The 20,132-nt window shown below is 40.9% G+C and overlaps 2 protein-coding genes across 3 annotated transcripts in view; both read right to left on the bottom strand.

The window, feature by feature from the left end:
- Positions 1-1,351: 1,351 nt before the first annotated feature.
- Positions 1,352-10,146, bottom strand: edf1 (endothelial differentiation-related factor 1). The gene is made up of 5 exons (XM_061801602.1): positions 9,921-10,146; positions 4,038-4,089; positions 3,790-3,950; positions 3,609-3,702; positions 1,352-1,816 (listed from the first exon to the last, which is right to left on the bottom strand). Exons 1-5 carry the CDS (start codon positions 9,996-9,998, stop codon positions 1,755-1,757), a joined length of 447 nt encoding a protein of 148 aa, XP_061657586.1. The 5' UTR covers positions 9,999-10,146; the 3' UTR covers positions 1,352-1,754.
- A 6,980-nt stretch (positions 10,147-17,126) lies between these two features.
- prrc2b (proline-rich coiled-coil 2B) overlaps positions 17,127-20,132 on the bottom strand; it is a 28,995-nt gene continuing 25,989 nt past the window's right edge. The window contains exon 31 of one of the 2 annotated variants that reach the window (XM_061800648.1): positions 17,127-19,374. In XM_061800648.1, the coding sequence (XP_061656632.1) occupies positions 19,207-19,374 (168 nt within the window). In that variant the 3' untranslated portion in view covers positions 17,127-19,206. The remainder of the gene's footprint in view (positions 19,375-20,132) is intronic. The other variant, XM_061800649.1, reaches the window with a different exon arrangement.

The following is a 20,132-nucleotide window of genomic DNA, read 5'->3' as shown; positions in this document are numbered from 1 at the left end:
TTTTAAGTGTGTCTACCAATAAACTGCATTTAGTTTCTCACTCGAAACATTTTCATTATTGCTAATAGAAATGAGTTGGGGGGAGAAAAACAAAACCTGAGCAGTCTATCCCATTGTTTGCTAATTATGAGGTGATAATCCAAAAATTTTTCTCTTTTTAATAAATGAGTCAATGTAAATAAATAATACTAGCTTTATTCATGGTGTGTTCTAATATAATTATAATTGAATTACAATACCAATTTTAATCCAAACATACTCAAATGAATAGATTAAAATGTAAATGTAAAATAGATTAAGAAAAAAAATCGAAAATATTTTGATGAAATTACACGGGCAATCTGCGTCACCGTTTCAAGGACCTGTATTCAAACTTCCCTTTAAAATACCAGATATCAATTTTGTGTGTATATTATTGTATGCAGGACTGTATATATGAGCAACACAAAAAGGATGGATTGATGATATACTGCCATCTGGTGGCTAAAAGACTTCAATTACTGGTGGCTGTTTTGTTAGGACATTGAATGGATCAAAACGGGAATTTTCTGGGTGCCACGCTGGCTCAGCTGCTAAAGCGCTGGATTCAATCCCGGCCCCGCCTGTGTGGAGATGGCATGTTCTCCCCATGCTTGCGTGGGTCTTCTCCGGGCACTCCGGTTTCCTCCCACTTCCCAAAAACATGCAACATTAATTGGACACTCTAAATTGCACCTAGGTGGGATTGTGAGTACGCTGTTTGTCTCCATGTGCCCTGTGATTGGCTGGCAACCAGTTCAGGGTGTAACCCGCCTCCTGCCAGTTGACAGCTGGGATAGGCTCCAGCACTCCCTTCAGCCTTTGTGAGGATAAGCAGCTAAGAAAATGGATGGAACTTTTGTTTTTGAAGACCTTTTCCGCCTGTCATCCGAGCAGTTTTTCTCCAAAGGTGAACAACCCCCACCCCCCGACCAAGCTTTTCTTATTTTTTTTTCCAGATATAACAGAATAAAAGCTTGCTGAGAGAAAAATCTGATACTTTCAGAAAATGATACTCTGGACTCCAAATTTTTGATTATATTAAACCTGTTGCAAATTTGCAACCCCTGCCCGGAAAGGGTTAAAATAAATATATTAACTCTATTTTTAGGTAAAAATTGAAGCCCAATTGAAAATGGAAACAAACTAATCACCATTACTTTAAAAATGTTAAATGATTATTAAAATATTATACATACCTTTCTGTCCAAAATTGAAAAAAATAATGCATGTAAGTAGATAAAAGTACAGAATTTTCTTTGGACAGTGAGTTATTTGGACATGAAAGGACAAGCCCTGATGAATAGATCGACGTGAAAAGAAGACAAATTGGGAGTGTTGTCAAACTTTATTTTGCAAAGAAAAAGCAAAGCATCAGAAAGGCTTCAACTGTTAATGACATCCACGTAAACTGTCGCTAAGTGAGTGGAAAAAAAAAACAACAAAGAACGCAACGGTCGAGCATTTTTGGCAGTTAGCATGCTCGCTCCAAGGATGGCGACAAAAGAGCATTGTCATCACCGTCAAACCGGAGAGGGTGGAAGCAAAAGAACCCATAAGCAACAGCCGCTCGTCTCAACTGGTTTTGTCTTGTCCGTGTGCAGCCTGCAATGCGGCGTCCAGCCGGGTCCTCCGGTGAGAACGCTGGACTCGTCAGCCCGGGGAGGAGGGAGAAGGTGGCGAAGGAGGTGAGGATTGGAAGGTGGAGGGGCTGGGCTGACTTCGAGGCTTTGTCTTCATTTTTTCTTGGTCTTTTGCTCCAGGGGTTGACCAATGTCCTTCCCACGCAGCTTTATGCCTGTCCCGGAAATCATACAAATAGCTCACTCCGTGCAACGCTACCCACACAAATACTACTTTGTGTTCAAAAAAAAAAAAAAAAGAAAAATACCACGTGTGCGCTGAACAAAGTATGTAACATCGCAATTTTTCTCAAATATAATCCCAAAGGTGCGACTGAGATTAAAATTTCACCACATGGTGGGAACACCCTAAGCAATCGCTGCATACATAGAAAGTAGAACGAATAAGAGTTGTGTGGAATAATGTGAAACGACACAGAGGAAAAAGTATTAAACACGCCAACCAGCATTTATTTAATACTTTGTACCAAAACCTTTGTTTGCTATGACTGTTTCAAGACGCCTCGTGCATGAAAAAAAAAAAATATTTGCATGTGTTGGCCTGGTGTGATTTTGGAACATTACTCCACACAACCGATCTTTAAATCTTGAAAGTTCTGAGAGTTTCTTTTTTGTACCTAGAGTTAAAGTTCTCGGGTTAGATTTTTAACTGAATGCAAGTCAGGTGGCCCATGCAGGCAGCCAACAGTTTCTTTGGCTGAATCCTTCGGATCATTATCCTGCTGAAATGTCAAAACCTGCTTCGTTTTCATCAGTTACGTAGACGACATCAGATTTTTGTCAAGAATGTCTCGGTACATTTGCCCATTCATCCTTCCTTCAATTATGTGAAGTTTGCCAGTACCATTTGATGAAAACCAGCCCCCGCACCATCCTGTTCCCACCTCTGAACTTCACTGTTGGTATGGTGATGTGCAGTAATGACACACTAAATTGTTGCAACCAAAAAGTTCCATTTTGCCCTCATCTGAGCAGACTATATAGTCTCCCAGGACTTAACAGGCTTGTCCAAATGCTATTCAGCAAACTTGAAGCAAGCTTTGACACACTTTTATTCAACAATAGGGTCAGTGCCGGCTAATTCCAAGTCTTTTTGAAGTGCCCCACAGGTGGTCTTTGGATCTTGGACAATTCTTCTCATTATTCTTTGCACTCCTCTGTCAGAAATCTTGGGAGGAACACCAGAAGAAGGCAAATTTATGGCAATATGATTGGATTGCCAGTCAGGTATTTTGGCCCCGACCGTGCTCACTAGCAACCAATGCCATCATTATGTTCTGCAACAATTAGTTTGCGATGGTCTTGCGAGTACATTCTCGTCTTACCAATCATGAGATGGGTTTTGACTCACATCTTGGTAATGAGACATTTTGTACAGCAACAATTAGGACTGAACCAGATATGTATTTCCACTAACATGGGGCTGGGTTGCTGTTTGATTAATTATAGATCCATTCTTGGTTTTGTCTTGGGTCTCCATGCTGTTTTTCATGTCCTTTTCTGTGTATTCAATATTTTTTCCCGTGTCAGTTCACATTTTTACAGCTTAATTTCTGAGCTCATTTGTTCAACTTTCTTTGTATGTATGTACAGATGTGTTGTTCCCAACAAATTTTCTAATCTATTAGCACCTTTCAAACTATGTTTTGTGAGAAAAATTATAACGTTCAACAGTTTCGGCTTCTCTGTGTGAATATATATTTTACAACACAATATAAATAGACATACAACAAAAAAATAGAATTATTATGAATGTTAAAACCTTTTGGAAAAATATTTTGTACTATTATTAAATAAAAAAAAAGATGATTTTTTTGGGGGGGATGTGTGCATTTTCAGTCATTGTTGTGGATGAATAATGTGTCTAGTGTATTTTCTGATTTGGTCAAAATGGCCGAACATGCTAAGACTAGCGAAAGTGCGGCCTGCGGCAAGGACGGCAGTTACCGATGGCTCTCTCGATCTTGCCCATGACCTGGTTGCTGGGGATGGCTTTCCCGCTCTCGTAGTCAGCGATGACTTGCGGCTTCTCGTTGATTTTCTTGAGGGACAAACGCACACAAACGCGTTCCTGTTAGCACGCAACGCTACCGCGGGGCACCGTACACATTTGACGTGGCGTCCTCACTGTGGCGAGGTCCTTCTGGGTGAATCCTTTTTCCTGGCGACCCTTCTGGATGACCTTGCCCACCTCTAAGGAGACCCGGTCGTGGTGCAGCTCCTCAGTCTCGCGGTCCAGCTTGGCTGTGTTCTTGCTGACCATGTGTTGCTTGTTCTGCCCTGCGGCCCCTTCGAGTCAGACCAGAGCAAATGATGGCAATAGTTACCGCGGCAACACCTTAAGCTCACACTATTTTCATCAGCACGTTCAGTTACATTTCTTGGTGGTCTCGACGTCCTCCCCTCGTCTCTGAGCTGAGGTGATTGCCTTCAGGTGGGTGGGGGATGGGGAGTGGGGACGAGAATGGGGGGGGCGAATAGAAGATACATCACCATTTATTGCTTTGTTTTTTTTCTTTTCATGAGTTCATGTGCAATGAGTCAAAATGTCCTTTGGACTCAATACACACTTTGATAAGTAATCATTATCCACAGAGGACAAATAAACACGCATGACGTACAAGAAAAATGCAATATGACTGTGAAGCTATGCTATTTATTTTAGTGTGTATATATATATATATATATATATATATATATATATAAAAATATATATCTTTAGAGCCATTTTAATATTCTGATATTACTCCATTAGTGTTGATTCTTTTTATTTCAATTAAATACAATTGCAGAACTGGAAATGTGGTAGTAAAGAGGATAATTTATACAAAAACAAAATACAGAACAATAACCAGGACTTCAACATAAAAATAAAAAAGGAGTCAGCACAATTCTTTAAAAAAATAAATATATAAATAAACCCAAAATTCAATGGTGTTTGGAAGCTGAGTTAAATGTAAATTAAAAACGGTATACGATTTGCAAATCCCTTTCAACCTTTGTTCACACTTGAATACATTACAAAGGCAAGACATTAAATCAGTCATGTCCAAAGTCCGGCCCCCGGGCCAATTGCGGCCCGTGGACAAATTTTTACCGGCCCGCGGCCTCTATCATGAAATCAATAATATGCGGCCCGCCAGCACTGTTGACCACAGTATAAAATACATGTGTACAAAAAGCTATTTTTCATATTTTTCATTTCACCAGAAGATGGCAGTAGCCCTGTGGCCGCACTCTGGCCGCCGTGACCCTTGACCTTGCGTGATCGTTTCAGCCCAGCCCATTTCTAACATGGCGTCTGTAAACAAAAAAAGGAAAGTTGAACGCGAGGGCCGCCGCTTCCAGGACAAGTGGAAATTTGAGTATTTTTTCACTGAAATACGAAACAACTGTGTCTGCCTAATTTGCCAAGAGACTGTGGCTGTTTTCAAGGAATTCAACATCAAGAGGCACTACCAGACGAAACATGCTAGCTACGACAAGCTAACTGGGAACAAACGCGGTGAAAAAGTGAAGCAACTGGAAGCTGTTTTAACGGCACAGCAAAGCGTCCGTGAGTCAAATGAAAATGCCACAAAGGCAAGCTACGAAGTGGCAACGCTGATTGCAAAGCACTGCAAACCTTTCACTGAGGGTGAATTTATTAAAGACTGTGTAATGAAAATGGTTGAGAAAATTTGTCCCGCGAAGAAGCAAGAGTTTGCCAATATTTGCCTGGCTCGTAATACTGTGGTACGGAGAATTGAAGACGTTTCATTAGATATTAAGAGACAGTTAGAGGCAAAAGGAACTGAGTTTGACTTTTTCTCGTTAGCGTGCGATGAAAGCACGGATGCGTCCGACACCGCTCAGTTACTGATCTTTTTAAGAGGAGTGGACAATGACATGAACGTGAGTGAAGAGCTTCTGGACCTCCAGAGTCTGAAGGGCCAAACAAGAGGAACGGATTTATTTGTTTCTGTTTGTTCCACCGTAGATGACATGAAACTACAGTGGAATAAAGTCACCGGGATTATTACGGACGGCGCACCTGCCATGGCTGGCGAGCGGAGTGGATTATCAAGCCTTGTCTGTAACAAAGTCAGCGAAGAAGGAGGCAGCGCTATTAAACTCCACTATATTATTCATCAAGAAGTTCTCTGTGCCAAATATATGAAATATGATAATGTTATGAAACCGGTGATAAAGACTATTAATTATATTCGCTCCAAAGCGCTGTGCCACCGCCAGTTTCAACAGTTTCTTCTCGACATCCAGGCTGAATACGGAGATGTTTTGTATCACACCGACGTAAGGTGGCTCAGTCGGGGGTCTGCGCTGCAGCGCTTCTTCTCTCTCAGGGAGGAAATTGGACAATTCTTGACTAAAAAGGGACAACCCATGCCACAATTAAATGATCCTGTTTGGCTGGCTGATTTGGGATTTTTAGTTGACATAACGCGACATCTGAATGCGCTGAACACAAGCCTTCAAGGGCAAAATGCAGTGGTAAGCCAACTGTATTCACACATCAAAGCCTTTCGGACCAAGCTGCTACTTTTCCAAAGACACCTGTCACAGGCGCAGCCCAATACCGCACATTTCCCGTCGCTGCAGGAAATTGTGACCAGTTTCCCACAGATCAATATCAGTGCGCAAATGACAAAGTATGCAGCAGACATCTCATCTCTGGTTGAGGAGTTTCAGCAGCGCTTTCGGGACTTTGCAGCTATTGAAAAGGAGATCACGCTTTTTTCCTCTCCTTTCTCCGTGGACCCTGATGACGCTCCAGACCACCTGCAACTGGAGCTCATTGAGCTGCAGTGTGACGCCGAGCATCGCAGTCGGCACCAACAGCTCCCTCTTGTCAACTTCTACCGCCAGCTGGATGAAGGCAGGTTCCAAGCAATTCGGACATTTGCTAAGAAAATGCTGAGCTTGTTTGGCTCCACATACATGTGCGAGAAGACATTCTCCGTTATGAACATTAACAAGAGCCGCATGAGGACGAGACTGAGTGACTCTCACCTGCGTGACGTCTTGCGCATCAAAACCACTGCTCTTGAGCCAGACATGGACTACATTACATACTGCAGTCAAGATCCCAGTATCACCCTTCACATTAGTGCAGGCAAGACCTTTGTTAAGTCCTCTGAGTTGAATAAATTCTTAAATCTCAGTTAATTAATTTTTTTGTGATGGTCAAAATCAGTTTGAATATGCAGTGATCATTGTTTTGTTTTCAGCACTTTTCCTACAGTGAGCATATAATAGTGAATAATATGTAATGTTTCACATGAACTTAGATATCCTTTATAGTTTTCTTAATTTTTTGTGGTTTGTGATTTCGGTAAAAACCTAAATGTAAAAAAAAAATGTAAAAGTAAAAGTATGCCATTTGTAATTAAATTAAAAAAAATCCCAAAAAGTTAATTTGTATTTAATGTTAATGGTTCAAAGAATGTCAGGCTAAATAGTCGGCCCCCACACATTTTCACCTTACCAAATCTGGCCCTCTTTGCAAAAAGTTTGGACACCCCTGCATTAAATGAACTGAAAATGTTTCTTGCTGATTTTCACTTTTTTTGACCTTGGTGCAGATGCAAAATGGCACTGCGTTAACGGACAATGGTCTTCTGAAGTGTTCCTGAGCCCACGTGGCTCACGTTCCTTCACATAAAACCAGTTTTTAATGCAGCGCCACCAGAGGGACCAAAGGTCACAGGCACTCAATGTTGGTTTTCGGCCTTGCTGCTTACATGCATTGATTTCTCCAGGTTCTCTTCATCTTTTGTCCCCCCCCATCCTCCGTCCTATATTTTTCAGGAATGTGTTGGAGGCATGAAATTCAAAATCAGGGAATATTTGCAGGGGAGATTCATCACTTTGCACATTAACCGTCTGTGTAGTATATTCAACAAAATATAGGTTGAAAAGGATTTGCATATCATTGTAAAGTGGACCCTCACTATTTGCGGGGGATTATGGACTGCAAATAAAGAAAAATCTGTGGAAAACTGCCATAAAACGAGTAATTGCCCTAAAACAAAAAAAAAAAAAAGAACAAAAAAAGGGGTTCACTGCATCCTGTTTATATTCACGTTTTACATGTCCCAATTGGAGTTTGTTTTTAACTAAATCCAAACTTCAGCCAGGTTTTAACAGTGCTAAAGGTTTCTATTTATATATTTTTTATTATGAAAATGTACTAAAAAGGACAAGGGCATATTAACCATCAGGCAAATATTTACTATATATACGGTCTAGATTTCCAAGGGCCTCCAAACATGGGTTGAAAACCTGGTAATAAAGTTTTCCCTGGTTTAAATGGCAATTGACCCCTCCGTACAGGGCACTTAACCACGCCTCCTGAAGTGACGTCACGCCACGTGCGCTGACGTAAGACAAACAGTAAAAATGGCAAATACAATACAATACATTCTGAACTGAGAGGGACGCCATGCTTCTGATTTCATTCAATCATTCACATGTAGCAATGTTATGCTAGCGGAGAACGTCTCATTCATTTATACGAGACGTGTATTAAAAATCTAATTTATGGCATATCTTCGTGCAAACACAGTCTGGTTAAGCTTTGGCCGCGAGCCAAAAGAAATCAATATGTTTGTGCAGTCCGATCATCGCTAAATATCGCTCAACAAAGAATAAGTGTGTCAATCGTTCACACGCATCAGTGTTATGCTAGCGAAGAACTTCGAATTCATTTATACGAGACATGTATTGAAAATCAAATATAGGGCATACCTTCGTGCAAACATATGTGTTCCGGTTGATATTAGATGGATTTAGTTGATGATGCGGTCTTCCACAAAGTTTGATCCATCGAAGGTATTTTTCCTACTGGGTCTTCGGTTTTGGAAAGGGTACGAATCGAACTCCACCAACTAGCCTTTCAGGATACCTGTCGTCACTATTACAAAGTCCGTGACGACACCTCTTATCCATATTTTTTGTTAAATAACCCAAATACGCGATAAAACGCTAACTAAACCTATACTGGACCATGCAATGTTGTCTGAGAAAATGGCGGGAGCAAAAACAGGCTTTGGTTTATGCAGATCTCTGGCCTCTGATTGGTCAGTGACGCGGATTGCGCAATATCCACGGAGGGGTCAATTATTGTTTTAGTCTTATAGGAGTGCTGAAAAACACAATACGCAACACATCAAGAACATACAAACTTGTTGCAGTAAGAGGGTTGCTAAATAAACAACATACAATATGAATGCCGGGAAGAACAAAAAGTGTTAGGAACCCGTCTTTTTTTTTTTTTTTAAACTACCAAAGGTCTCAACAGTCTTCACTATGCCACCAAATGTGCTTCGCTGACAATAGCATAAGCCAGACACTGTTGACGGTAGCAGTAGTAGTACTGCTGTCAGTGCCAGCTGATGTAGGATGGATGTAGAAAAGATGGAACTGATACGGGAAAGGGGAGTTTTTAAACGGCCAAAATGGTATACTGCATTCATGCAATAATGTTGATAATGTTCTCATCACTCCTTAAAAGTGGTTCAATTGTCAGATGATAATGCTCAAAAAGGATCGGAAAGTCACGATCGAGCTCAGTAATAAGGAAAATATTCACATTATTCAACAGATAACCATTAATATTCTTAATATTTGCAGTGTACCGATGACAGGGTTTGCCTTGAGCTCCTGTGGCACTAAAGAAGCCCCTGAAAATGGAACAACAGTACTAACTGGCCTACTACTAAACTGCCAACTGGTTTCAATCCCATCTTGAACTCCCGAACAATGCTTTGAGATGCCGTCTTCTTCACACGGAAACACCAAACGCATTTCTGCCATTCGTACATTCATTAAATATAAGTCAAATGAAAAAGAAAATGTGTACAATGCGGAGAGGAGTCAGCTAGCGTGATGGCTTTTCGCCATGCTAGTACTAGTGTTGCCTTCGCCTTCGAAGGAACTTTCTAGTCTGGGTTTGTTAGCGAATGTCGCCACGCACAAATGAGGCGTAACCTGTTGAACTGGTCCGCCTTTCATGTCCAGTTGTGATGATGACTATTATTACACATCAGACATTCGAGCTTTTCAATTATACTATTTGTTATGGTGACATCCGACGAAGCACTAGCACTGCTAGCGACAACAGGCGGATTGTTACAGATGACGTACATTGATTTGATGAAATTTTAAATAAGATTTTATAGTCTCGATGTGACTGCTTGAAATAAAATAAAAAATACCTACAAAAATATATTTTTTAAAAAGCTGGAAACGAGGCTGTACCTGCTTGGACTTGGCCTGAGCACCGGTCGGCCCTTTCTTCCTCAAAACAGTCACCGTGTCCCAGTCGCTTTCGGCCATCTTCTTCAGTAAGTGTAATATTAAGGCTCAAAATATAAAAAAAAATAAAATACTCGAAAAATGTCGAATTTTCGGTGCTGTTTTGTGTCCACACGTACACGTCGTCGTCTCCTCCTTCAACTATCGCACACCAAGCGCTCTTTCGAAAGCTTTATTGACATCACCAGATTACACTTTACGTCAGGCAGAGGCAGGACACTGGATCACACGTGAGCGCTTCTGCCACATTGGATGTGTCAGGTCCATCCGTAAACGAGTCTGTATAAAGTATTTGAGTTAAAAATAATAAAAAAAAAACTGTGGTAGAAGTTAAAGTAATCTTGTACAATATATCTTGAGTAAAATTCTGATAAGCACCTGACAGCTGTATTTATGTATCAAAAGTCTTTTTTCCCCCCTCCAATTCAAAGCAATACTAAAGTTAAAAGTGAAATTAAAAGTGCACAAAAAGTGAGTGGCTAGAATTGTGATTAGCTTTGTGTTAACTTGTTATTACTAAGTTTATTTCAGTGGTGTAACAGATTATGAAACCAGTAGCATTTAAACCATGATTACACACAAAACAATGAGAAATATTTTATGTGATTTAAAAAAAAAATAGTCACATCCACCCTTATCTGAACTGCTTTTTCTCACAAGGCGTTGCGGGAATGCTGGAGCCTATCGCAGCTATCTTCAGGCTGGAGGCAGGGTACACCTTGAACTGGTTGCGGGCCAATTGCAGGGCACATTGAAACAAACAAGCATACGCACTGACAATCCCACCTAAGGGCAATTTAGAGTCTCCTGTGAATGGATGTTCTTGGGATGTGGGACCCGCAACCACTGCGAGAATAATGGCTTCAGAAAATGGATGGATGAATATTAATTGTATTGCCATTATTGTAGTTGTGAGATGAAGGCAATTTTTTTCCCCCAAAAACTTGACTCTGCTATTTGTATCTTTAAATGTAATTATTTGTACTGTACAACTCAAATGATTTAAGGAGTGACACAAACAAAAACGTAAACTCATGCTTGGAATGTATAAAATGGATAATATGTCCTGTAAATCAGTTGAATGAGAGGCGAGGGGGTGAGCTACTTCAAGGAATGACGTCATCTTCTTCCTTCCTGTCGGTGGTCACCACTTACAAGACATTTCTGAGGCAGCGTCACTGTTCCTTCGTGTGCGTATGGGCGACCAGCACATCTCAGACTGCGCATCGTCAGCCAGGGGACTACGCCCCCAGCGGTAGCCAGGTTTGGAGCTCTGCCGTCCGGACCACCCCCGAGGCTTCGGATTCATCTGATAAAGAAGCCGCCATTAGTGGACGAGACACTTCACTGTTGCACTTTCAGCATTGTTGTGTATGCCCTCATTGTGACCTCTGCGAAGGACACACTGTAAGAGGCCAGAGGTTAGGTTTCGATCTACCTCACTTTGTCAGTGAGTTGGTAGGCTAGTCAGTTCACGTATTCTAATACTGTAGTTAAAAAGAGGTCATAAGCACATATCTGTGTTTTGCTTCCAAACACATTAAATATTTGAAGTGCTGAAAAACATGCAAAAACTTACAGTGAGGAAAATAAGTATTTGAACACCCTGCCATATTGCAAATTTTCCCACTTAGAAATCATGGACGGGTCTGAAATTTTCATTGTAGGTGCATGTCCACTGTGAGAGAAATAATCTAAAATGAAAAATCCAGAAATCACAATGTATGATATTTTTCAACTATTTATTTGTGTGATACAGCTGCAAATAAGTATTTGAACACCTGAAAAAAAACAATGTTGATATTTGGTACAGTAGCCTTTGTTTGCAATTACAGAGGTCAAACGTTTACTGGAGTTCACCAGGTTTGCACACACTGCAGGAGGGATTTTGGCCCACTTAAAACGCGCCTTGACATTTGCTGTTTTAAGCAGGGTAACCTTCGGTGCCAAGCATGATTTCAAACCATGACGTCTTAGTGTATTACCAACACTCACCTTGGAAAAGCTGATCGCAGCTCATTTCAAGTAATTGACCAAGTCCCGTCATGTAGTCCTGGGCCGATTCCTCAACTTTTTAAGGATCATTGAGACCCCACGAGGTGATATCTTGCATGGGGTTCCACTCCGATTGAGATTGACCTTCATGTTTAGCTTCTTCCATTTTCTAATGATTGCTCCAACAGTGGACCTTTTTTCACCAAGCTGCTTGGCAATTTCTCCGTAGCCCTTTCCAACCATGTGGTGTTGTACAATTTTGTCTCTGGTGTCTTTGGACAGCTCTTTGGTCTTGGCCACGTTACAAGTTTGAGTTTTACTGATTGTATGTGGTGAGCAGGTGTCTTTATGCAGCTAACGACCACACACAGGTGCATCTGATTCAGCATAAGACATGGAGTGGAGGAGGACTTTTAAAGGCGGACTAACAGGTCTTTGTGGGTCAGAATTATAGCTGATAGACAGGTGTTCAAATACTTATTTGCAGCTGTATCACACAAATAAACCATGAAAAATCATGCATTGTGATTTCTGGATTTTTGTTTTTAGATTATCTCTCTCACAGTGGACACACACCTACGATGAAAATTTCAGACCCCTCCATGATTTCTAAGTGGGAGAACTTGCAATATAGCAGGGTGTTCAAATACTTACTTTCTTCACTGTAATATAGTGGCCTCACAGTTCCGAAGACCAGGGTTCAATTCCCTGCCCCGCCTGCGTGGACTTTGCATGTTCTCCCCGTGCCTGCGTGGGTTTCCTCCGGGCACTCCGGTTTCCTCCCACATCCCAAAAACATGCAACATTAATTGGACAGTCTAAAATGCCACTAGGTGTGATTGTGAGTGCGACTGTTGTCCATCTCCATGTGCCCTGCGATTGGCTGGCAACCAGTTCAGGGTGTACCCCGCCTCCTTCCCGTTGACAGCTGGGATAGGTTCCAGCACTCCCGCGACCCTTGTGAGGATAAGCGGCTAAGAAAATGGATGGAAAGATGGAGTACATGAGTGTATTTCAAACTACCTGAACAAAAACAGATGTGTTCATGTAAAGACTCTCCACGCGCTCCGACAAGCGATTCAACCACTCCACGTGATCATTCAGCGACTGAGAAAGATCACCGTCGCCCTGCACATAAAAATAATGATTACAATATGACTAGAACCAATACTGTACTACTCCCGCATGGTCCGGCTCACTCACCAGAGACAAGTTGTCCTTGAGCTCAATGGCAGCCAGGCGGATGTGCTCCAGTTTGTCAATCTGCTCCTTAAGGCGGTCGTCCAGCTCCTGCATCATCATCAGGCCTTCGTCGGCTCTCATAGCCACCTTAGCCATGCTGTCTGTCTTACACCCTGTTGATTATTGTTAATCAGCAAAGAATGGTATGCATCTCTCTCGTGGTATGTGACAGAATTAAATGTATCATTTTTAAAACCCGCAGTATGTAATTCTGTTTTGTAAGTCTTTTTCACCCAAGCCACTACGAGAGATGACAATTGTGATCAAGCACATCCGCTCCTTTAAAATCTTGCTGTATTTTTCAGCATTTTCCACCCAATTCATTTCCCATTTTGACCTGCTTAATAGCGCATTTAAAATTGTACCTATCAATGAACGGGTGGAGCACGGCCCCTTGTCTTTTGGAGGAAAAAAAAAACCCTCACTAAATATTGTTTTATGTTTCTGAAGAAGCAAATAATCATACAATAATTGTCCCAAAATGGAATAAAAAAAAAGTTTCACTAGCCATCAAGGTGACTCATCTAAAATGAAGTTCAGCAACAACTAAGCAATGCATCACAAAATGCTTCAATACGGGGGGGGGGGGGGGGGGGGGGAAAGAAATCATCACATCTTTTCATAACCAAGCTATGGTTGTTGTTGTAATACTGCATTTCAGCAGAAGTGGTGACAGTCTAATAGATTCTCGGTTTTCCTCCCCAATAAGGTATATTTGTAAGGTGCAATTAAGTTGCATTTAACTTATAAGTGCATTTGTAAATCAGAACATTTTGTTGTCAAATATTTATCCATCTATCCATTTTATTTGCCGCTTATCCTTACGAGGGTCGCAGGAGTGCTGGAGCCTATCCCAGCTGTCAACTGGCAGGAGGCGGGGTACACTCTGAACTGGTTGCCAGCCAATCCAAGGCACACACTCACAATCACACCTAGGGTCAATTTAGAGGGTCCAATTAACAAAACCGGAGTGCCCAGAAAAAAACCCACGCAGGCACGGGGAGAACATGCAAACTCCACACAGGCGCATCTGGGATCGAACCTGGGACCTCAGAAGTGTGAGGCCAACACTTTACCAGCTGCCCAAATATTTATTACGGTAAAATTTCTATTCCATCTCTCTGTGCAAATTAAATTATTGTGGTACCGTTTGCTTTTTTTTTTTTCTTCAATGTTTAAGATGAGTTAATGTTTGGTGCATAATGTTACAGTGTAGTGTCGAAGAAACGGAGTCGGAGGCGGAGTGTTGAACATAGGACCAAACCACGTTTTATTTCAGACATCGACAGAGTAAACCCATTACAGCAAGAACTCTCTAACACCCCAACACCGGAAGTGTAACCAACAAGAACGTCCGTGCGGAACCTCGTAACCTAACTCGGGTTCCCGTGGTGAATTATGTAGACCAACACAACAGCTACTTCGAATAATAAGTGGTGTACTGTACTTTTTAGGAATAGAACTACCGTCTCATGTTTGACAAAACACTTGGGCTAGTGATTGAATGTTGTGGCAGTTCTTAGTTTGATGTAAAACTACTGAATATGAGCAAAGGCTAGAGGGGCCTTTTTTGGTTCTGAGATTTGGGGGTGCTAATATCCAGGCCAGAGAAGACAATGTTCATTCTGACATTTTTGGGAAATGTCTGAGACAAAACCATCGAGCCTGATAAAGCTTGTTGCAACATAGAATTTAAAAAAATGGCTTCGATTTGTGAGCCAAAGAGTACCTATGTAGTACCAACCAAGGACAGTATGGTTACACTTTTGTAGCTTGTTCAAAAAAAGACCTATACCCTATCAAATTTTCAAGTACATGAGCAGCCCCCAAAATGGCCCGGGAAACGCCTCTGGCGGGTTTGATCAAATCCACTCGCCCCACGGGCCTTAGCTTGGACGAATTTGTGAATTTAAGATTTTGTGTAGTTCTAAATTACTCCACAGTTTCTCATGAGCTGTTCCAAACACAGTAGTTAGTCCTTCCTACGTGGCTCACTCTCAGCATTCAAAAGTTACCTTTTAGTTATTCACAAAGAACTTCATTTCTTGTAAGTGTGATTATTATTATTATTATTATAGCGGGGTGTGGGACTATCGTGCCGACGAAAGTCCAACTTTTTTTTTTTGCGTTGTCTGCTACGGCAACCCGCACGTCGACCTTTCTTATCTATGCCAAATGTTTTGCTAGTTTTTAGCAAGCCCCCTGCCCCCAAAAATCGGAAATAATGGATGTTTATTCGGTAAATTTTTAGCGTTCCGGAGTTTGTCAGACAGAAGGATTAGAAAAACGTAAATAGTCCGCTTCAAAGCGATGGGATGCTACTTAAGACTGTTATACTTCCATTGGCTAGTTGCTAGCCTAATAACGTCGCCCCGGGGTTTATAAAATAACACTTACTGTACCGTATTTGGGTGGAATTGCAAAGAATGCACTTCTCCGTGAGGTCCCCTTTCAGTCACAGAAGAAATGTCATGGGGTCTCCGTCCTGACAAGTTTCTTTTGTTGTTTCACGGCAAGAATCATGTTTGAAATTTGACACTTGTGACGTCTAGAGTCGTGGGCCAAAGTTTTGACAATGACCAGTATTGGTTTTCACGAAGTTTGTTGCTTCGGTGTTTTTGTTAGACGTTACTATGACGTATAAAGAAATTCTTCAGTGTCAAAGGCATTGACAAATGAAGTTTATGCAGAGTCAATATTTGCAGTGTTTACCCATCCTTTTCAAGACCTCTGCAAGTCATCCTGGCATGCTGTCAATTAACTTCTGGCCTACATCTTCACTGATGGCAGCCCATTCTTGCATAATCGATGCTTGGAGTTTGTCAAAATTTGTCAGTTTTTGTTTGTCCACCCACCTAAGTTTACTCCAGTCCTCAGCAGTCCAATCCCTCTACCTTTTGCGGACATTTTTCTTGGGAGAGAAGCGGCTTCCTTACCCCCTTTCTTGCAAAAGTCTTCACTTCACTATGCATGTATATGCACTCATACCTGCTTGCTGCCATTCCGCACTGGTGGTGATCCGATCCCTCAGCTGAATGAACTTCAGGAAACAGGTCTTGGCGTTTGCTGGACTTTCTCGAGGGCCCTGAAGTCTTCTTCACAGCAATTGAACCTCTCTCCTTGAAATTCTTGATAATCTGATAAATGATTGATTTCAATGTACAGTAATCTCACTACCAGCAATATCTTTGCCAGTAAAGCCAATTTTGTGCATCGCGACGACGCCGGCAAGTGTTCCCTTCACGGTAACCATGGTTAACAGGAAGAACAATGATTCTGAGCACCCACCTCCTTTTAAAACTCTTAGTCTCACTCAATCAGCATAACAAAGTGATCTCAAGCCCCGTCCTCATTGACACTAGTGTTAAAGAGAATCACTGAAATGATGTCATCTGGTCAGTGGTCTGGTCTGGTTTTGTGAAAATTAGTATTTGTGTCATTCTCAAACCTTTGGCCACAGCTGTACACACACACACACACACACACACACACACACACACACACACACACACAGGTGGGTTTTTGGATATTGCAGTAGCAAGAAACAAGAAGAGTTTGTTTTCAAAACGAGACATAGGCATTTTTTTTTCAGATTTACGAAACTCACGCCAAAATTATCCATTCGGAGCTCGATAATTTTGCGCGAGTTTCGTAAATCTGAAAAAAATGCCTATGTCTCGTTTTGAAAACAAACTCTTCAAAAGAAAACGACCCATTTCAAATTTAAACTATGGTCAGTATTAAGTGAACTGTAAATAAGTTGATTGTTTGTATATTTTTTTCAAAATTTAAAGATTTTAACACTCTGTATCACAAGGTCAAGCATCACACTGAATTATGTCCAACAAAATAAAAAAATCAATATCATCCAGTCAGTAACGGTACATTTTACAAAACCACAACTGCTTTATTACTTTTTCTTTCATTTTTTTTTCTGAAACAAGGTCAAACATCTGTAAAGGATAAAACATATGGGGTAGGATAAATAGAACGCTGGGACTGGTCCTTTTGAGGGGGGGGGGGGAATTAAATATGCATGTTTAGAAGTAAAAAAAAAAGCTAGGGTAAGAATTTTTGTGTGGGTAAGCATGGGGCACTTTTTGCAGGTGGGTGGGGGGAACAGAATCACTCCCAAAAATTGGACAAAAGAACAAAACGTTAAGTCTCCTCTGTGACTGTAAAGCAGGGATAGGGAAGTTTTTTCTTTCAGGTTTATGAGTGTTTTGCAGTGTAAATGACTCTTTTTTTAAAAGGTACCATATTTTGATTACGCAGACCTTAATAGTGATTCTCTAACATGGACTTAGTTTACGTGTCAATTTCATTTTAAAATACACCTTGGTTTTGTCATGAGTGACCAAAAAAAGGCTCCACTGACGGCTTACTTTTGTTTGACCCAGGTTTCTATCCGCCTTGTCCTTATGTGACTAAGACCGCCCCTTTCCTCTGATTAGTTGCCTCGTCAAAGAAGACCCACTTATAAGAGTGCAGTTTTGTTTTTCTTCACTAATAACGTAGATAAGCTCAAGAAATTCAAATCAGGTGATTTCAAGTCTTTTGTCACAAAGACATCTGAAACCCAGGAAGGCGTAGATGATTTCAATTCATGTTTACTGAGGCACAAAGAGACATTACATCCCAAATAGTTGGAATAGTAGGGGAAATATGGCACCTTTAATTACATGGAGTCCAATTTTTTAATAGGCTTTTTGTTTTTTTGAGAATACATGGCTGGCTGCAGGTTCCCCACCCTGGCATTTTTTTAAGCAGTCCCCTCACTGACATCAGATTTGGTACCACACCAAGATCCATTTGTGGTGTCATGGTCCATTACAGTTAAATCACTCATTGAATTCCCCAGGTATGACTTTTGCAAGTGTTCATTTAAAAAAAAAAAATGCTTTCACAATTTCTTTAAACCACCAAGAGTCCTTCATAGTCAACTGCGCTACCCACCCACCACAAAAAAAAACCCAACAATGCTCCCCCTTTGTAACAGTAGTGATGGAAATATTACATCATAATTGGACCCTGATTGATGCATTTATTGCTTGTGCCACATAGAAGCGGGTCAAACTTAATGGGAGTAGATTGAAAAGTCTTTAAAAAAAAGTACAAGAGGGACCATTTGCTTATTGTCTTCCATTTTATCTGAACACAATTTACTTAGAGTAACAAAAACGCCATTGCAGGGCTGACTATGGACCCACATACCACACAACGCCCACCCCTGCTTTCACAGATGTGTCCCATGTAACGTTTGCAGACAATTGGATTTATGACAACTTTCATGTGGAAGCAACATGATTTTTGGGACAGAGGGAAAACAAAAACATGTCACCATTTTTGTACAGCAGAGACAAGTGTAAAAGCAAACTTTTTTCTTTTTTCTTCCTTTTCTTTTTAGAAATAACATCTAGAAATCTACACAAGTGTCGCCACACGGTCATGGCAATATGACGTTTACATGCAATGTTTTTTTTTTTTTTTTTTTCAAACTGATATTATAAAAACCCTATTTCAGATGAGCTTCGACCTTTTTATCATCAAACAAAAGAGGGAGGGGGGGAAAAGTGCCCCAAATGTATTTGAATTGGTTTTAAGTGTCCAAACGACTGTCCATTAACAGGCAGTTGATATAGTTTGGCAAAAACGGTGTGCAGAAATGAACCATCAAGCAGCCATTTACAGGGGGTTGGGGGTGGGGGGGAAGAGTAATAAATTAAAGAGGACCATGTGGAGATCTGCTTTTAAAAGGCTGTGTCTTATGTATATATTTATATATACATATATATTTATATATCTCTAGAAGTCTTACATTGTGGTGGGAAGTGGTTAAGTGTCCGGGTCAACAGGAGGAATTGTTGATGGTTCTTGTTGGAAGGCTCAGACGTTGTGTAAGGAGCTTGTGTGTTTGTAGGCTGGGTGGTGGTGACCAGTCTTTTGAAATCTTTTCTTTTTCCATTTGTTTTTTTAGGTCCAATCTTGATGACTACGCCTTGCCCTCTTCCACGCTCACCACCTGGGGTTTGATGGTGCCCGTGCGCAGCGGCTTGGTGTGCCCGGCGGAGCCGAGGGGCTCCTGGAGCTGGCTGGTCATGCCCCCCGTTGGCACCTTGCCCTCGCCCACAGCTTTGCACACCTCTCGCAGGCTTTTACTCTGTGCAGAGAAGAAGGCAGAGTGAGTAACAAAGCTACTATGTGTGGCACCATTTCTTTGCATTTATTTCACACTAATAAGGTAAAAAAAATACACCACATATTCTATGATTAAAAAAAAATTGAGTTGAAACATTCAAGGAAAATATGGTGGAACATTTAAATCACGACAATATTGTACAACAAGTATTATTAATACTAATACAAGGGTGTTAGTGATGACAAGTCATAGAGGACATCAAAATTAAAGTGGTGACTAAAGTGCTACTCAAAAAATTGCATTTGAACAACAGTGTCTTATATAGGGAAAACTCAAATTTGTATAAAATATTCCTCTAAAGTAATGCAAACCTAGTCATGGAAATTGTTGCAATATGAAAAAAATGAGGACGAAAAAGCATCCTAACATTGTCAAACTTAACTTGACCAAAATTTACTTGGATGTCTGTAATCAATGATGAATTTTGAGAAACTACACCCAAAAAATGTGCGGCGTTGTAATTTGTCCATCATTTTCTATAAAATACGCATCTTGCAGTGTCTCAATCCTTGGAATTGAACCAAATTTTAGACTTAAAAAAAAAGAATCTAATCAAGCCAAAATGTTGGGAGAAAATACATACACCTATAATGTTCACACAAAAGTATGGAATTCAAAGCATTTTTTTCCCCACAAAGGAAAATTTATAAAAGTTGTACTAAAGTCTGATTTTCGCCCAAATCTTGGAGGGGGTAGGACTACAACTGTCACAACATCAG

This window comes from Syngnathoides biaculeatus, chromosome 17, assembly GCF_019802595.1.
Source record: "Syngnathoides biaculeatus isolate LvHL_M chromosome 17, ASM1980259v1, whole genome shotgun sequence".
Taxonomy (NCBI): domain Eukaryota; kingdom Metazoa; phylum Chordata; class Actinopteri; order Syngnathiformes; family Syngnathidae; genus Syngnathoides; species Syngnathoides biaculeatus.
Note: the sequence above shows the minus strand (reverse complement) of the source record. Positions and strands in the feature narration are given on the sequence as shown.